Source organism: Belonocnema kinseyi, chromosome 2, assembly GCF_010883055.1.
Source record: "Belonocnema kinseyi isolate 2016_QV_RU_SX_M_011 chromosome 2, B_treatae_v1, whole genome shotgun sequence".
In the NCBI taxonomy this organism is placed as follows: Eukaryota; Metazoa; Arthropoda; class Insecta; order Hymenoptera; family Cynipidae; genus Belonocnema; species Belonocnema kinseyi.
The window spans coordinates 182,290,092-182,309,253 of NC_046658.1; the positions used below are offsets into that span (position 1 = coordinate 182,290,092).

The 19,162-nt window shown below is 27.9% G+C and overlaps 1 protein-coding gene across 1 annotated transcript in view; it reads right to left on the reverse strand.

Moving 5' to 3' along the window:
* LOC117167328 (protein artichoke) overlaps nucleotides 1-11,925 on the reverse strand; it is a 48,120-nt gene extending 36,195 nt beyond the window's left edge. The window contains exons 1-3 of the mRNA XM_033352181.1: nucleotides 11,765-11,925; nucleotides 7,817-8,987; nucleotides 2,837-3,543 (exon numbers count right to left, since the gene is read on the reverse strand). Coding sequence (XP_033208072.1) covers nucleotides 2,837-3,543; nucleotides 7,817-8,987; nucleotides 11,765-11,925 — 2,039 coding nt within the window. The remainder of the gene's footprint in view (nucleotides 1-2,836; nucleotides 3,544-7,816; nucleotides 8,988-11,764) is intronic.
* Nucleotides 11,926-19,162: the final 7,237 nt, after the last annotated feature.

The window sequence follows — 19,162 nt, forward strand, 5'->3', positions numbered from 1 at the left end:
AAAATGTCAGATCACTAATTCAGCGAAACGGTAATTGAAACACAGATTGGTATAATATTCTCTGCAGCTCTATAACTACAAATTGAATTAAGAAAGTAATTAAATTTGCCATGAGGTTTTATAATAAGGGAAATGACTGGAAAATAATAACGTACGCGACACGCTGGGGTGATGCTTTTCAACGAAGCTGAAGTGATGGGACATTAACGTGAGCATGAAGAACGCAAACTTTCTAAGGTCTTCCAATTTAGTAGTGATGCAACCACATAATTTTAAGTGCGAGTGAAACTGCTTTTCCAACACAATATAGGCGTGTAAAATTGAATACCGGAAATTCCAAGTTGGCGACTTCCAAAAAAACTCGAGGATAGTCAATCATAATTCGCTGCTGAGGCCAACGTAACAAGCCACAGGTTTCTAAACTTAATTATGTAACCGGACTTCGCATGACACTCTTTCCCCCCTTTTTGAATCATTTCTATTTTTTCCTCTGTTTCAAGAAAAATTGCCCTTTTTCTACTTTTTCTCGTTTTTTCGCTTCAATGCAAACTGAATTAATAGAACCCTACAAAGAAATTTAAAAAATTATATTAAGTGTTAATTGATTCAAAAACACTACTATTCGGTTTTTCGTTAAGAATTCGTCTGTTTGGTTTTAACTTTTTTCCTGAAAATTTTTCTACTATGTTAAAAAGGCATCCTTTTTACTCGAAAATTCAAATTTTTTATTGAAAGACCTTTTTTGGATATAAAATTCGTCTGTTAGTAGAAGTTATCTTTTCTGGTCGAGAGTAAAGTTTTTCAAACTAAAAAGTCTATTATCTTTTTTAAAAAGTAATCTTCTTTTGATAAAAAATTTCAACTGCTTTGTTAAATGCTCGTCCTTTTGATAGAAAACTCGTCTTTTTGGATTAAATATTTATCTTTTAGGAAAGAAACTCATCTTTCTGGCTGAAAGAAAAATTTTTTGAATTAGAAAGTCTACTATTATATTTTTGGTTTGAAAACCTTCTCTTTTGGTTAAATATATTTAGTTGAAAATTATATTAATAAAAAATTTAATTGTTTAGTTGTTGCTTTGTTGATCAAGATTCATCTCTTTTGATTAAAATTTAATTTTGTTGTTGAAAATATAATTTTTTTGTTCAATTTCCGTCTTTTTGGATAAAAAAATCGTCTTGTTGTTTGTAAAAAATTCGTCTTATCGTTTGCTGAATATTCGTCTTTTTCGATAGCCACCTTGCCATTTGGAATAAATATTTATCTTTTAGTAGAAAAGTCATCTTTTTTGGTCAAAAATTTAACTGTTTTGTTGATCATTCGCCTTTTTGGATTAAAACTTCGTCTTTTTTGTAATTAAAAATTCTTTTTTTTTGTGTAGAAAATATTTTGTTTGTTTGTTAAAAGTTACTTCTTCTTAATTTAAAAGTCTAGTATTACATTTTTGTTTCAAAATTCATTTATTTTATTCAAAATTTAATTACTTTGTTAAAAATTAAACTTATTTGTTAAGCCGTAATATTTTTAGTCTAAAATTCATCTTTTTTCTTGAATATCCGTCTTGTTGGATAGAAAATTCGTCTCTTGGCAGAACTAATCTTTTTTAGTTAAAAGTAAATTTTTTCAATTAAAAAGTATATTATTATATTTTTTATTTAGAATTTGTCTGTTTTAGTTTTTGTATAAAAGTTATCTCATTTTGCTTGTAAGTTGATTCTTTTTAATTGAAAAGTCTACTATTACATTTTTAGTTAACAATTCATCTCTTTCATTTAAATCTATATTTGGTTAAACATTTCGTTATTTTTTTAAAAATGCAACTATTTTGTCAAAAATTGATCATTTGTTTAAAAAATCATAATTTTTGGGTTGGAAGTTCATTCTTTTTAATGGTAAAGTTGACTATTATATTTTCTTAGAAAACTAATTATTTCGATGAAAATTTAACTGGTTTCTTAAAGTATGACTTTATAGTCAAAAATTGATCCTTTTGGATTAAAACTTCTTCTTTTTGATAGAAGACTTATCATTCATGGTTGAAAATTCGACTTTCTTGGTTGAGAATGAATTCTTTTGTTAAAAACTAATCTTTTCCATTTTTTGGTTGAAAAAATATCTTTTTTGTTTGAAAATTCTTTTCGTTGGTTAAAAATTTATTTTATTCATGTATTTTATTGAATTATTTTTTCTTAAAAGCTCAACTTTTTGCAATTAAAACTAATTATTAATAATTAATTAACTAAAATTAAAATTAATTTTTATCATTGATACTTCATCATTTCAATTGAAAATTTCTCTCATTAGTTAAAAATTTGAATATTTTGTTAAAAATTATTTTTCTTTGATTGAAAATGAGATTTTCTACTGGAAATCTAAATATTCCATTTTTGTTTAAAGATTGACCTGTTTGGTTGGAACTTCAGCTATTTAGTTAAAAATGCATATACTTTGTTGATACTTTGCCTGTTTTGGTCAGATTTAACTGTTTGTTTATTTGAAATAAAAATCTCTTTTTGGTTCAAATATAAACTATAAAGTTAGTGGTTAAGTACTCATTTTTGGATGAATCAGAATAAACAGATAACACAGAGTTGGTCGCTTTTCTTTTCAATCTTTCAACATAAAAAATAGTTCTTGAAGAAGAGCGTTACCCTGTAAGCGTTAGCCTCGAAGTGTCACCCTCCAAGCGTCACACATTTTTGCGAGTTCACACCTTGTCATAAAAAGTTACCACTTCAAAAAAACTTTATGTAATTTATGCATGGCCGCTTGTAAAGCTTCCTGTATGAGGAAGCAAAAGATTTTTTAAAAATGTTTTGTAATAACTTCTCCTTACCTCGTATTAGAAAATGTAGCATGAGGAATCTGAGCCAAATTATTCCTGCTGATGTCCAATTTCTGCAATCTTCTATTTTCCTGGAATATATCAGACCTGATCACTTCCAGTCGATTCCCCCTAATATTTAAGTCCATTAGGACACCTAGAGGTCTGAAACTTCGACCATGAATCGTCTGAAGACGATTATACTTCAGATCCAATTGTTCTAGCCTAGAAAGCCCATCAAAGGTTCCATCTTCCAAAACTCGAAGAGCATTATATCCCATGCTCAATTTCCTCAAACTTGCCAGACCACTTAATGTACCAGGTGATACTCTTTCGATACCATTTGCACTGATGTCCAGTGATCTTAGAAGTGGAAGAGCCAAATCTTGGGAGGAAATCCCTGGCAGGGCCACCATCCTGTTCATGGGGAGGTGAAGGTGTTCGATATTTCTTGGCAGACCTGGTACCACCTCGAGTAATCGGTTCCAACCGATGTCAAGTTCATAAAGATTTGTGAGGTGTCTAAAAGTCATGGGATGAATGACTGATAAGGCATTTCCGGACATGTTGATGTGTTCCAGAGCTGGAGTTCCCAAAAAAGTTTGTGGTTCGATTAGACCTATGGCGTTTTGGCTGACGTCCAAACGTCTTAGATTTGGAAGATTAGCTAACAATCTTGGTTCCATGTAACGGAAGTAGTTTCCTGCCAGGTCTAGTCCCTAAAATTTAAACAAATATTTTTAAAACAATGTTCAAGTCGCTCATCAGATTATGATAAGAAAAACATAAGAAATAGTAATCTCACGAGATGTCTGATTTCTGAACAAATAAGAATTTCCCTTATAAATAGCAATTTTAAAACGAACTAAAATAATTGATGGATTAGATGTAACTACAGTCAATGCTAGATGATCAATCTGATCCCAAAATTGGATGAAAATGATGTGCAAGGCTTTTAATACAGATTTCGGATTTTGTATTTGATCAGCAAATTACGCATTAGAATGATCTGTGTTTATAGGTCGCCATAGGAAAAAATAATACAGGAAAATTGAAAATTTATTCCTGCCCTAAAATTAAAAATATTCTAAAACATTCCTTGTTGGTCCCAGGAAGATTCATCAGTTTAGTTGTAAATTCATCCTTTGGTCACACTTTTTTTTTTATTTTCCATTTTGGTTTAAAAATTCACCAATCTGATTAGAAGAATTTTCTATTGGCTGAAGAATCTTTTTTGGTTGATCATTCAAATATTTTTATTTAAATTCTACCGTTTTTGGATGAATTCAACTGTTAAAAATTAAATTATTCAGTTGAAAGTTTGACTTTTTTTAAACAATATTTTTTTAACCGGAAATTTAACTATTCCATTTTTCGTTGATTTGTCATTTTTGCATGAAGTTTCAATTAATATTTGATTGAATATTAATGTATTTTGTAAAAAAAATGCTGTGCCAAACTAATGTTCTTGGTTTCAAATTAATCTTTCATTTGAAAATTCAAGTGTTCCTTAAAAGTTGACTATCTTGTTGAAGATTAATTTTTTCATCCAAGATTAACCATGTAATTTGAAAATTCATTTCTTAGGTTGAAAATTGAATTATTTTGTGAAAAGTTCGATAAAAAAGTCTATTATATCTGTTATAAAAAATGTTATTACTGGCTCAAAATTTATTCAGTTTATCAAAAGTTCAACAATTTTGTGCAAGTCATTATTTTTTTATAAAAATTACAATTCTTGGATGAAAATGCATTTCTTGGATTGAAAATTCATTTTTTTGGACGAAAATTTTAATCATTGGTTTGAAAATTCAACTAATCAACTGCAGAATTTTAATCTTTTTTGGTTTAAACTTTTGGTTGAAAATTAATGTATTCTTTTAGAAGTTCATAGTTTTGGTGGAAAATTAGCTTTTTTGTAAAAAAACTGATTTTTTAAACTAAAAATTGAATTATTTCACTGAAATATTTAAAATTTTCGTTTAAAATCCATCCTTTTTGGTTGAAATTTCATCTTTTTTGGTTAAAAATGGAACTGTTTGATTTAATATTATTCAATTTGTATTAAGCATTCAACTATTTTGTTAAAGGGTTTTATTGGCAAAATACAACTGTTTTTTATTTAAAATTGAAAGCTTTTTCGGTTGAAAATTTATCTTCTTTTAATTAAAACATAAACTGTTTGGTTACAAAATTATCTTTTTAGATACAATTTTTACTATTTGGTGAAAAATGTATGTCTTTTATTGAAAATATGTCCTTTTTGGTAGAATTTTTTTTTGCTTATTAAAAATGTATCTTTTTATTTGCAAATTGAACGACTTAGTTGAAAGGTTTTTTATTGAATTTTTTTAATGATTCATAATTTTAGTTGAAAATTTAACTATTTTGTAGAAAATTAATTTTTTTTTCATCAAAAATTAATCATCTTATTTGAAAATTTATTTCTTTGGTTAAAAATTGAATAATTTTCTGGAAAGTTCGCTTCTTTGGTGAAAAACTAATTTTTTCAAATAAATTTATTAGGTGTTTAAAAATTATATTATATTGTGAAATTTCAACCATTTTATTATAAAGTCATTTTTTTAAATTAAATTTTTGGTTGAAAATGCGTTTTTTTCATTGAAATTTGATTATTTCGATAGAAAGTTCGTGTTTATTGTAAAAGTTGACTTCCTTGGGTTTCATCAAATCTCCCCATTTCGAGACCCCGCTAATTTACAAATTAGTCTTTAATTAATTTTTTATGGGACGAGTAGTTTTGTTTTTATTGAAAAAACATTGGAAATAATAGAATTTAATATTTGGAACAAATTGTTGGAAAAAAAGTCACAAGCTACAAAAAAATGAAGACAAAAGTTGTTTACCCAAACTAGAGCTAAACATTTTTTAATTAATTTATTTATTTCTTAATCATTTTTTGATAGGATGCGTAGTTTTTTTGTCTGAAAAATGACATTATAAATAAACAAATTAAATTTTTTGATAAAAGACTCAAGCTATAATAAAATGTATAATAACAAAATTGTTTTCAAAAAAGATTTTAAAATTGGCTTTTAACCTTTTTGCTTACGAGACGTGTGATAAGAATGTGTTTGTTAAAGCTAAAGGAGCTTTAACAAAAGAGAATTCACCTTAACTAAATTCTAGTTGTCGATGGTTTGTCTTTTATTTCTCGCGGAAAGATTTTATTTTTGGTTCAAGATTACTTTTTTCATTACAAATTTTAGTATTATAGATGAAGATTAATAATTTTAATTTAAAATTTAACTATTTATCGAATATACAATTTATTTATTTAAAAAATTCTGTTTCAACTGAAAATTGATCTATTTCATTTTTGGCCGATTTATCCTTTTTGGTTAAAAATTCAACTATTTGGTTGATTATTATTAATCTTTTTTGGTTAAGCATTCACCTATTTTTTGGAAATTCATATTATTTTGTAAAATTCGACTGTCTTTATTTGATATTATTATATTTTTTGTTTAAAAAATTATATTTTTAATTGCAAATGTAATGAATTAGTTGAAAGTTGAAAGAAACGCTTTGGTTGAAAATTGCACTATCTACTTTGTTTAAAAAATGTCCCTTTAGTTCAATGGTAATTTTTTTAATGAAAATTTTACTATTATATTTAAAGATTTATAATTTTAATTTAAAATAATTTTTATAAATTCAATTTTTAATATTATAGTTGGATATCAACAATTTCATCTGAAAATTCATCTATTTTGTTAAAAAGTTCACAATTTTGTTAAAAAATCGTTCTTTTAGTTTATTGAAAAAAAATGTTAATGTCAATTTTAATACTATAGTTTTGAACATTTATAGTTTCAGTTATAAAGTCATCTCTTTTTTGAAAATTTACCTATTTTGTCAATAAGTCGATATTTTTTTGGTTGAAAATAATTTTCATAAATCTACATTTCAATATTATAGTTGAATATCCACAATTTCAGCTAAAAACTCATCTGTTTGGTTGAGAATCTTGTTAAAAAATCTTTCTTATTTTTTGGTTAAAAAAAGTTTTTAATGCAAATTTTGATACTTTATTTTCAAAGTTTCGTTTAATACTCATCTCTTCGATTGAAAATTTAAATTTTTTATTGAAAAATCGTTCTGTTATTTTGTTTAAAATTTCTTTTTTCAAACACAAATTTTACTATTATGGTTCTACATTAATCATTTGAGTGGAAAACTTATCTTTCACATTAAAAAAAATATATTTTTGAATTGAAAATTTATTTTTTTATTTTGAAAAATGTTTGGTAAATAATTATATTTGGAATTGCAAATTTAATGAATTAGTTTCAATTTTAATTATTTACTGATTTTTTTCAACGAATTCTTATATTATAACTTTTTGTTTTTGAAATCGATCCTTTTTTGGTTTAAAATAATTTTTGTTAATCTAGATTTTAATATTATAGTTGAAAATTTATAATTTTAGCTGAAAACTCATCTCTTTGATTGAAACTTCACTATTTAGTTGAAAAAGCGTTTGTTTTTTTGTTCAAGATGACTTTCTTAATTTCAAACTTTACTATTATAGTCAAAGATCAATTAGTTAAATTAAAACTGTATCTCCTTTGGATTGAAAATTTATCTTTTTTGCTTGAAAATTAAACTATTTGTTTGGAAATTGATTTGTTTTAGTTTAAAATTCATGTGTTTTAATGGAACTTCAATATTTTCATAAACATTGTCAGTTGGACCTAGAAAGCTATAAATCTTGCTTCCAAAAGTGGGAGTTAGAACTACATAAATTTAATGAATTTTTAGACATAGAGATTAGGCAAATTTGAATTTTTTGCCTAGCCTGGAATTGAAAATTTTCTTTACAAAAATTGTTGACCCTCAAAAATGGATCATTTTGTTTTGAAGTTGAAATTTAGAATGATATAGAATAGTTTGATAGCCCATGACTGACTGTGTTAATAAAATAATAATCAACACTCAATTAAACAATAATATTATCATTTTACTCACCTTTAAGGCTGGAAGATTCCAGAAAGGAGCCTCGAGTAAATTAGTCAAAGAATTATTCCTCAGCCTCAATTCCCTCAAAGCTGGCATTCCACTGAAGGATTCCCTCTGCAAAAATCTCAACCTGTTATGATCCAGGTGCAATCGCTCAATCATAGAATGCCCTCTCAGTGCCCCAAAGGGGATTTCCTCAAGCTGGTTATAACTCATATCCAAAAACTTTAGTCTTGGCAAAGCTTCCAAAACCGAACGTAGTTCCGAAATGTGACTCAGATCATTATTAATCAACCACAGTTCTTCAATACCACCTCCACTTCTATGAGGGAAAAATTCAGGATGGATTCTATGTACCATATTGTGGCTAATGTCCATAATCCTCAAGAGAGGAACTCTCTGAAACGCCCCAGGGAATATTTCAGTGACCCTGTTTTTGGAAAGGGAAATCCTCGTCAGGGTAGGAAGATCTACGAACGAAGCTTCTCCCAATCTACCTATTCGATTTTGATCCAATTGCAAAACTGATAAAGCTGAAAGATCCATCACAGCTCGACCAACCATTCCGGCATCGATGATGGAATTTCCAACTAGGGAAATTTCCTTCAACTCTGGTAATCCTATTAAAGCTCTAGGATGTATCCAGTGAAGGTTACAGTCAGTGACGTTGACTAAGGTCAGTCTCGGCAAATTCCTGAAGAGTCCAGCTTCTAATCTTGATAGTTTTGGACTTCCAAAGACGTGAATTTGTTCCAAACTTGGAAGATCTCGAAAATTTCGTGGAGCGAGTTCTAGAAGTCCTGGAGAATTCACCTGGAGGTAACGAAGTTTTGGAAGACCTGTGAAACTGGGGAGTCTCTTTATGACCTTACTCTGTAGAGTTATGGCCTCAAGGCCTTGGAGATTTTCGAGACTGTCATCTGGCAGGGATCTTAGTTCTGGTTCGACGACAAAGAGTTCCAGGAGAGAGTCGTGGAGACCTTCTAGCCAACCTGAAGAAACTCTTTCGAGGCGATTGTTCCTCAACATTAATCTCAAAACTCTGAGACTTGCAAACACCTGACCCGGCAAACTTGGGAGATTGTTGTTCTCCAAGATTAATTCGTCTATTGGTCGGGACACGTAGTGACTTACAGCTTTCATCCCTTCCAGGACTTTTGGTAATTCGCTGTGACTGCACCTGTTTTGGATTTTTAAATTTTTTCACAATTGAAAGCATTTTCCTGAAGCGGATCATAGCGTTTCAGTAGGTCGATTTTAGGTGAAAAATGGATTAAATTTATTATTAAAAAGTTTTGATATCTTATGGGTTTCTTTGACTAATTTTGAAAACTCTGTTCAACATTTTAACACGTTCCACTATTTAAAATAGATCAAAAAGAAACTCTAGAAGTTCAAAAATTTGAAGAAAAAAAAAGAGGATTGAAAAATACAGACACTGATCTTGTTTCCATATTCTTATAATTTTTATAGTCTATTGTACACAGTAGAGAGCCACTGATTTTTTGAAAGTATTTTTCTAAATAACCTAGAAATCATTTGAAAAACACAATAATGGCTATTTGAAAAACCTATTTTTTTTTTGTTTTTGCGACCTTAAATCTATTTTTTTTTTAATTTTTTAATTTCAGCGAAAAAAAATTATAGAGTAAAGAACAGAAATAACAAGTTTTACTGTTCACGAAGATAAGAAAATGATAAAGATAAAGTATTTTTCGTATTTGCAGTTTGCCAAAATGTAAAATTAAGCCATATAACAACAGGTGACAATGAATTTGAAATTAATTATACTTTATTAGAGGACTCTAATATATGCTACTTTTTTATGAAAAATTAATTTTATTTTCCGAGACAAATTTACAGTGTTCTAATCGAATTTTGTTAAATTATTAAAAATAAATTGAAGTTCCTATTTATTTATCGCCAGCTTCACAGTCTTTCCCCAATTCTCCTCGTTTCTGGATACATAATCTACTATTATATTTTTGGTCCAAAATTCATCATTTTTGGTAAAAAATATTTTATTACTGTATTGAAAATTTAAATAAATAAATCATTTAAATTTTTAATTATTTCCTAAAATTTTGAAAAATAGTGTAAGCGATTTTAAAGCAAAATTCCTCCATAAAACATCATTTTAGAACAAGTTTGAGTAAGTTAAGAGATACTTAGTCGTTTTGAAATGATTCAAAAATACTAAAAAGTTATAAGATATTTCAGAAGTTTTGTATGGTTTAAAGAAAATGAAAAAAATTCGTAAGGTTCCCAGGAAAAATTAAAATAATTGTTTATTTTGAAAAATTAATTTTAAGGGAATATTTAAAAAGATTTCAGAAGGTTTCTAAAATTCTCAAAGAAGAATCTCAACAATTTGAAGACCATTTTTTTTAACTTTGAGGAATTGAAAAAAAAAATTTTGTAAACGAAAATTTATCTTTATTACTTGAAATTTCAACTATTTGGTCGAAAATTAATGCATTTTGTTAAAAATTCTTATTTTTTGGTAGAAAAGTTATCTTCTAGGTCAAAAAAGAATTTTTTTATTTAGAAGTTCAAATGTTGTAAATTCAACAATTTCGTTAAAAAGTTATTATTCCTGGTTACAATTTTTTATTGTTGTTCAAGCTAAGTTTATCTCGATTAAAATTAATTATTTTCGTAGAAAATTCGTCTTTTCCTTTTAATAATTCATCACTTTTAGTCAATACCTTAATAACTTAATTTAAAAATGCCAACATTTTGGTATAAAATCAATTTTTTGTTAGAAATTTAAAATTTTTGTAGAAAATTAACTTTCTTGTAAAAAATTAAAAATTTTGTTGAAAATTCTTTTTTTTATGGATGAATTTAACAGTTTTTGTTTTGAAATTAAAAAATATGTTTTGGTTGAAATATCAACTATTAAATTTTTTGTTGGAAAATTGAAGTCATTATTTGAAAATGTAGAAATATCAACTACTAAATTTTTAAATAAAAATTTAACTATTTGGTTAAAAATTAAACTAGTTTTTTTTTAAATTTTTATCTTTTTTTGTTAAAGATTTATCATTTTAGTAGAAAGTTCATCTTTTTGGTTAAAAATTCTGTTTAAAATTCGTCTTTCTTGGATAAATTTATCTGTTTTTGACATACAATTAATAAAACTATTTTGGTTGAAATATCAACTATCACATTTTTTGGTTAAAATTCGTAGTTTTTAGTTAAAAATTCACTATTTTAATTTAAAATTTATCTCTTGGGTTGAAAATGTAACTATTTTGTTGAAAATTTGACTTTTTTTGAGGAATTCAACTGTTTTTTAATTAAAATTAAAATCTTTCGTGGTGGAAACATTCAATTCTAAATTTTTAGATAAAATTAATCTTGTTTGATTAAAAATTCAACTACTCTGTTCAAAGTTGAACTAGTTTGTTAACAGTTCATTTTTTTGGTTAAAGTTTCATCATTTTAGTTCAAAAGTTATCTGTTTGGCTGAAAATGTAACATTTTTTAGAAAATTCGTCTTTTCGGATTAAAAATTCACCTATTTATTTGAAATTGTAACTTTTTTCTTAACAATTTTTCCTTCTTGGACGAAATAAAGTGTTCTTGAGCTGGAATAAAATTTTGTTTCGGTTGAAACATCATCTGATAAATTTTATATTGAAAATATATCTTTTTGATAAAAAGTTTGAAATTGTAAAAAAGATTTTTTTTAAATGTTGAATTTGGTTCAAACTTCTAGATTTTAGGTTTTTCATGAAATTAAAAAATTTACGGGTAAAAAGGTGATTAGGTAAAGATGGGGACGGACTGTGATCTCTGCTGATGTTGTAGCTTGAAATATTAGAGCAACAAATTTCTATTAGGAAGAATCCCTTGAATCCTTAAATTTTGAAAACTTAAAATTCAAAAATGATCTGAGTGACCAAATCTAGAATTGATACAATAAATGTTTAGTGAGAATTAGCATCTTACCATATCTGATACTCCATGTCTCGCGTGGAGCACCTGCATGGAAGGATTTTCTCCTGTGGAGGACACCCGTACTCAGGATTAATCTGGGCAGTCGAGCTGACGGAATACAAAACCAGGAAGCTCGCTACCAGCAAACCTCCACCTTCCGGTGGTTTACCCATGATGCATTTGGACGATCGCTTTGGCGAACTCAGACCCGTGAAGCAACCCAGTGCCACATTGCCTGAAAGGGAAACGTCACTCTCATTGTCATTGAATCGAACCCTCAATGCGTGAAGATCGCACCATTAAATTGAAACGCTTTATTCAAGGACGAATTAGCATGTGTTACAATTAAGAATATTATTCTGGTCCCAACAATCATCATTAAAAGTCGATCCAGATCTGCAGAATTTCTTAGAGGTATTTTTAAGTGATTTAAGTAATGGTACCAAGTGGTACCATTAGATTTAAGAAATTTAACTAGTGTCACCATGTGGTACCAATTAGTACCAGTGGATTGAAGTAATTTAAGTAGTAGTACCATGTGACACCAGTAGATTTAAGCAATTTAAAGAGTGGTACCAAGTTGTACCAGTAGATGTAAGTAATTTAAGTAGTGGTTCCCAGTAATACCAGGAGATTAAAGTAATTTAGGTAGTGGTTCCAAGTAGTAACAGCATATTTAAGTAATTTAAGGAGTGGTACCAAGAGGTACCAGTAGATTTGAGCAATTTAAAGAGTAGTACCAAGTGGTATCAATAGATTTAAGTAATTCAAGTAGTACTATCAAGTGGTACCAGCTGATTTAAGTGACTTAAAGTAAGGTTACCAATAGCTTCACTACTTATATCACCTAAATCAGCTGATGGATAAATTAGCATGAGCTAAAATTTAGAAAATTGTTCTTTTCACAAAAATCATTAATAAAAGTTGATGAAAATCTGCAGAATTTAAGCAGTGGTACCAGCTGATTCAGGAGATTTAAAGTAATAGCACCAATGGTACCACTATCTTCATAACTTCAAACTGTTTGTACCATCTGGTTCCAAAGAAATCTTCAAGAAACTTTAAAAGATTTTTTAAAAAATCTTATAAAATCTATCTTGTCTTAGTGAGAGATCTGAAATCCTAAATCGATAATTTCGTTTTTTGGAGATTTTGGTTATGATCAAAATATATTGGTATTACTTTTTGTCATCACTAAACTGATATTAATGAACTATTACAAGCAGGTACCACAGTTTGAAACAGTTAAATTTACTGGTGCTGCAATTTGAAAAACTTTGATATTCTGATACCTCGCGGTAATACCGTCTAAATCATCAGAATCTATTGGTATCACTTGATATCAATATTAAACTAACTTTACTCAACTGATACCATTTGATACCACTATTCAAAAAACCTAAATCTACTAGCACCGCTCCTTTAAAAAATGGTATCTACTGATACCACTGGGTACCACTGCTTAAAACACTTAAATCTACTGGTAACATTTGATGCCGCTACTTAAGTAACTTTAATTTATCAGTACCAATGTTAAACACATATTAACACAATTTAAATTACTTAAAGTTTTTGGTACCACATGTTACTACTATTTGAGTCATCAAAATCTATTGGTACCAATTGGTACCGTATGTACATAACCCTAATCTACTATTAGCACTTAGTACCACTATTTAATAAACCTTAATCTTTTGTTAGCACTGCTAAAATCATTTGAATCTACTTATGTCATTTGAAAAGATTATTTAACTTGATTGAAACTATTTTTATCACTCAGTGTCGCTTCTTCAGTTACATTAATCTACTGATACTACTTGTTACCACTACTGGTACTACTTGGTACCACTATTTAAAATACTTATATATACTGTTACCATTTGGCGCCGCTACCTAAATAAATTTAATCTACTGATACCACATAGTACATAAATACATAAATAGGCAATAAGTAATAATAATGAGTAATAATAATAATAAGTGTATAAATAATGCATAAATCTACTTGTAGCACTTGATAAACCCATTAAAAAGACTTAAATCTACTGGCGCGACTTGGTACCGCTACTCAATTAACTTTAATCTACGGATAACACTTGGTACCAATATTTAAAATACTTAAATCTACTGGTACCGCTTGGTATCACTATCTGAATAAATTTAATCTATTGATACAAAGTGGTACCACTATTTTAAAAACTTAAATCTACTGGTACCAGTTGGTACCACTATTAAAAATACCTAAATTTACTGGTGCGACTTGATACTGCTACTTAAATAATTTTAATCTACTAATACCACTTAGTGACACTTTTTGAAATACTTGAATCTACTGTTACCACTTGATACCGCTACCTAAATAATTATAATCTACTGGTAACACTCGGTACCAATATTTAAAGTACCTAAATCTACTGGTACCGTTTTTTACCGCTATATAAATAAATTTAATCTATCGATACAACGTGGTACCACTATTTAAAATACTTAAATCTACTGGTACCAGTTGGTACCACTATTCAAAATACCTGAATTTACTGCTGCGACTAGATACTACTACCTAAATAATTTTAATCTACTGATACCACTTGGTAACACTATTTGAAATATTTGAATCTACTGTTACCACTTGGTACCTCTACCTAAATAATTTTAATCTACTGATAACTCTTGGTACGACTATTTAAACCTCTTAAATCTACTGATACCGCTAATTAAATAACTTTAATCTGCTTACAACACTCAACACCACTATTTAAGTCACTTACATTTAATGTTACTACTTTTTATTTACTATTTGATTCAACTTTATTTTCTGAAACCATTTTTTCATACTTTTGAAAAACTTATAATTGTCTCGATATATTTATCTGTAAGTGATTTTTCGCTATTCGCTTCAACGATTCATTCAATTTTTTAAATAAAATTTAAATAAAAAAACAGAAATTTAACAAATAAAATCGTATCCTTCAATTAAATTATTATTGATGCTGCAACTCGTAGCTACCACATTTTTTTTTGCCCAAAACATTTAAGTGGGTAAAACCACTTTCTCTTTGACAATTCTTAAAGTGGAAGTTCCCTTCATATTTAAGGATTTTTTTGGTATTGGAAATCCAAAATTGGCAGGGAGGAATTATTTATTATATTTTAAATAATAATATTTTAAAAAGCACTACTCTTAGTTTTTGGTAAATCTGCCAAAGAAATAATGCTTCTTCAAAAAAAATCTTTGTCGGATTAAAAAAAAACTTGTTATCAACAAATTGTTATAAAATTAAAAATATTGTTTAAAAAATGTTCATGAACGATACGTCATAATTAAAAATAAAAATACTTTAATTGACACATACGACATTAAAGGAAGAAGTATCAGTCACAAAACGGGACTAAATATATTTTTCTAGATCCCTTTTCGCAACTAATACGTTAGACATTAATTTTGTCAATTAATTTTTTTTAATACATAATAATAATTAAAATAATGTGTATGTATGGACAAAAATTTTGTTTATAACCATTTTTTGCTTAAAATGAAATTTTCTCAAATTTGATAAGCAACTTTGAATTGTGTGATAATAAACTCATGCAATAAAGGCCCCCATCCGAATATAAATGATCCAAGCACAGCTTAACTTCGGTGATCGAACATGTAGCCTTCAATAATTTTATGCATCCAAGTGGACACAACTTTATTATTATAATTCACTTTAAAATGTTAAAAAACATTAAATAAATAAATTAACTTAAATTTTTAATCCAATAAATAAATAAATCGATAATTTAAGACAAGCCAACGACTTTTGAAAGTAATTTAAAATTGATTCCTTCGAAAAAAATCTAATCTGCCGGTTGAAAAATGACGAGGTTCTGAATTTGTTTATAAAATTTATGTAACAATTAAACGATTTCTATCAGGTTTTAAAAAGTCGTACATGTTATTTACTTGACAAATTTTTTTAATTTATTTTTTTAAAAGAACGAAGTGCTTAGAGTGTGAATTGGCTAAGATGAATTTATTTGTTAAATTTGTTTATAACATCAACTTTAAAGTTCAACGTTTGATCATTTTTAAAATAGTATCTAAATGTACCCACATGTAATATTTGCAATAGGTTAACCAAATATTTTTTAACTATTTTGTTGAAATTTTTTTTCTTTAAAGAAATTTCAACTATTTTGCGAGTATATTGTTGAAAATTCTGTGTTTTTTGTTATTAAAAATAAATGTTCTTAACCCAAAATTCAACTATCCCATTTCCTTAGTCTTTGCGGTAATTTATGGAAAGTTATCATACATAATTGATCAAATTACTGTAAATTTCCAGAAATGTCTGAAAATTGCCGGAAATTTACAGAAATTTTTTAATTGAATTTTTGGTAATTCATGGTAATTTACCATATTTATCTGTAAAATTCCCGTAAATGGCCGAAAATGTCTATATATTTACGGAAATTTATGGGCGTTTCTAAATTTAATTTTTGGAAATTTATGGTAAGTTACCATAAACTACCTGTAATATTACCATAAATTACAAAAGATTCATAAATTTCCGGAATTTGATAAAAATGTTTAAAATTGATTTTTAGGTCATCCATGGTAATTTACCATATTTACCTGCAAAATTATCATAAATTACCGAAAATTTCAAAAAATTGCCGAAAATTTATAAAGATTTTAAAATTGAATTTTGGGTGATTTATCTTAAGTTACCGTGAATTACCTGTCACATTACCAAAAATTACCAAAAAATTTAATAAATTCGTGGAATTTTATAAAAAATGTTTAAAATTGAATTTTATGTAATTTATGGTAAGTTACCATATTTACCTGAAAAATTACCATAAATGATCGAAAATGTCCACAAATTCAGGACTGCATGTCGAGAAATATTAGAAATCGTCCATTTGTTGTAAAAAATATCGTAAGCGCCAACTAGGAAAGGGAATTTTTCGACTTTTGTATGATTTCATAAAAAGTTCCCCTTCTCCTTAATTTGTTTGATTGCAAATTTAACTATTCTATTTTTGGTTGAAATTTTATAGCTTTTAGTTGAACATTCATCCTTTTTTTATTAAAAGTGCAACTATTTGGGTCGAAATTAATCTGGTTTTGTTAAGGATTTAACAATTTGATAAATATTTAATCTATTTGGTTAAAAATTAAGCTATTTTTAGAGAAATTCAACCTTTTGGAAGAAAATTGACTTCTTTTGTTAAGAAATTATATATTTTTAAAAAATATTATACTTATGGGTCGAAAATTCAACCGCTTTGTAGATAATTCATCGTTTTGGCAGAAAGTGAATCTTCTTGCTGACGCTTTCCAGATTAGAAATATCGATCCTTGTAGCTATCACATTGATTTCAATGAAACTTAGTATAGTTGTAATAATTTATAGGTGATGTTTTTTGGCCAAAGAATATTCAGAAATTTTGTCATTTCTGGGAGCTACGCGATTTTGAAATTTGAGGTCAACTTTTTTTTTAAAGTTTAAAATTTTTGCTACTTTGTTTCGGATTATAATGAAATTTAGTCTCTTCTATTATTTCATATGAAACAAAATCTCGGCTTACAACATTTTCATATGTTTCATTATAATTTGAAAACAACGTGTCAAAAATATTACAGTTTAAAGAAATTTGACGTTAAATTTGAAAATAGTGATACTACTGGAATTTTCAAATTTTTCCAAAATCCTTTTGCCAAATTAATATTACCTATAAACTATAAAGTGCTACAACTAAGGCAAGTTTCATTAAAATGGATGAGATAACTGCCAGGATTGATATTTCTAACCTGAAAAGCGTCTGCTGGAAAATTTATCTTTTTAGTTAAAAATTTAACTCTTTAGTTAAAAAATCATCTTTTACTGAAAAATCAACAATTTCATTGAAAGTGGAACGAGTTTCGCTATTTCATTTTCTGTTAGTAATGCATCATTTTTAAATTGAAAATTCGTCTTAATGGTTAGAAACTTAATGTTATTTGTTGAAAATTTAATATGGATTTATCCCAGGCTAATCCCTCTGGATTTCTGTGGTTTCACCCTCAGGGATAATTAATGAAGATAAAGAAGTTTCTTTTAATTATTTGCACTTGAAGCGTTGGACCTTATTATAAAACTGGTTATATAAGATGATAATTACATGTGAGTTATAATAAGATGTAATAGGGACATATAATTATGTTGAAATTTGAAATGAGTTTCATGGTACCCCGTAGTAGAAAGATTGGTCGCGTCACGGTCGTAGACGAAAAAATTGATGTTCGTACCGTAAGGTAAAGACCGCTACGACAATAGTTGTCCGCAATGATTGCTGCCAGGCGTGCGTCACATTAACACCAACAATCTTCCAGAAACGACTTACGATGGTCAAGACTTGCTTGTTTTACAGTATTTTAGCTCTTATCTAACAGTTGCAAAAAATTGTTTTAAAAAAGAGCCAATAGGGAAAAAAAATATTTTTAAATAAAAATTCTATTGGTTTATCAAGATATTCTTCAAATTTTAATTTGACCATAAATAAGCTTTAAAAAAAGAGTTGAATTTTCAACACCAAAATTGAAGTTTTAATAAAATAGTTGAGTTTTCAACCAAGTATAGTTTAGTTGTCAAAGTAAAAAATATGGGTGGCAGTGGGGCCACGCGGTTGAAGTGAAACTTGACGTGAGCTTGACGTTATATAGATTACACTAATACATTGAGGACGCGCATGCGTGCAAATGAGCTTACATAGTGGTGGAGGAGTAGTGGGGATATCTCATAGCGCGCGCGCGAGAAAGAGAGAGGGGGAGATTGAGGGAGAGAGAGAGAGGGAGTGTATGTACAGGCTTTGGTTAGCTCTGCAGTAGTGGGAATATCGAAGAGAAGTCTTTAGAGCAATGACGAATTGCCGCACAAAAGGGATTACAGGGAGAAGGTAGAAAAAGTATATATGTAAGAGAGAGACAGAGACTTCCGTTCGTACGTTTTGTCATTTTTTTTAATTCACTCCCGTCCCAAAAGATGTTTCAATTAAAAAGTTGTATTCTTAACGAAAGATTTAATATTTCTTGTATAAATGTATGAATATTTATTCTAAAAGAACGAGATTTTCAGAAAAAAATTAAATTTTCGACTAAAAAAGATGACTTAGGAAAATAGTTAAATTTTAAACCTACACAATAAATTTCCACCAATAGTGTAATTTTTAATGAAGAGAAATGAATTATGAACCAAATAGTTGAGGTTTTAAATCAAAAATGTAAGTTTCATACCAAAAATGAAATAGTTAAACTTTCAGTATAAGAATTAATTTAAAAAGAATATTTTTTTAACGGACTGCATTCAACTAAAAAACTCGAATTTTTAATAAAATATTTGAATCCTCGACCAAAAGGATAATTGAAGAACAATTTAAACAAAA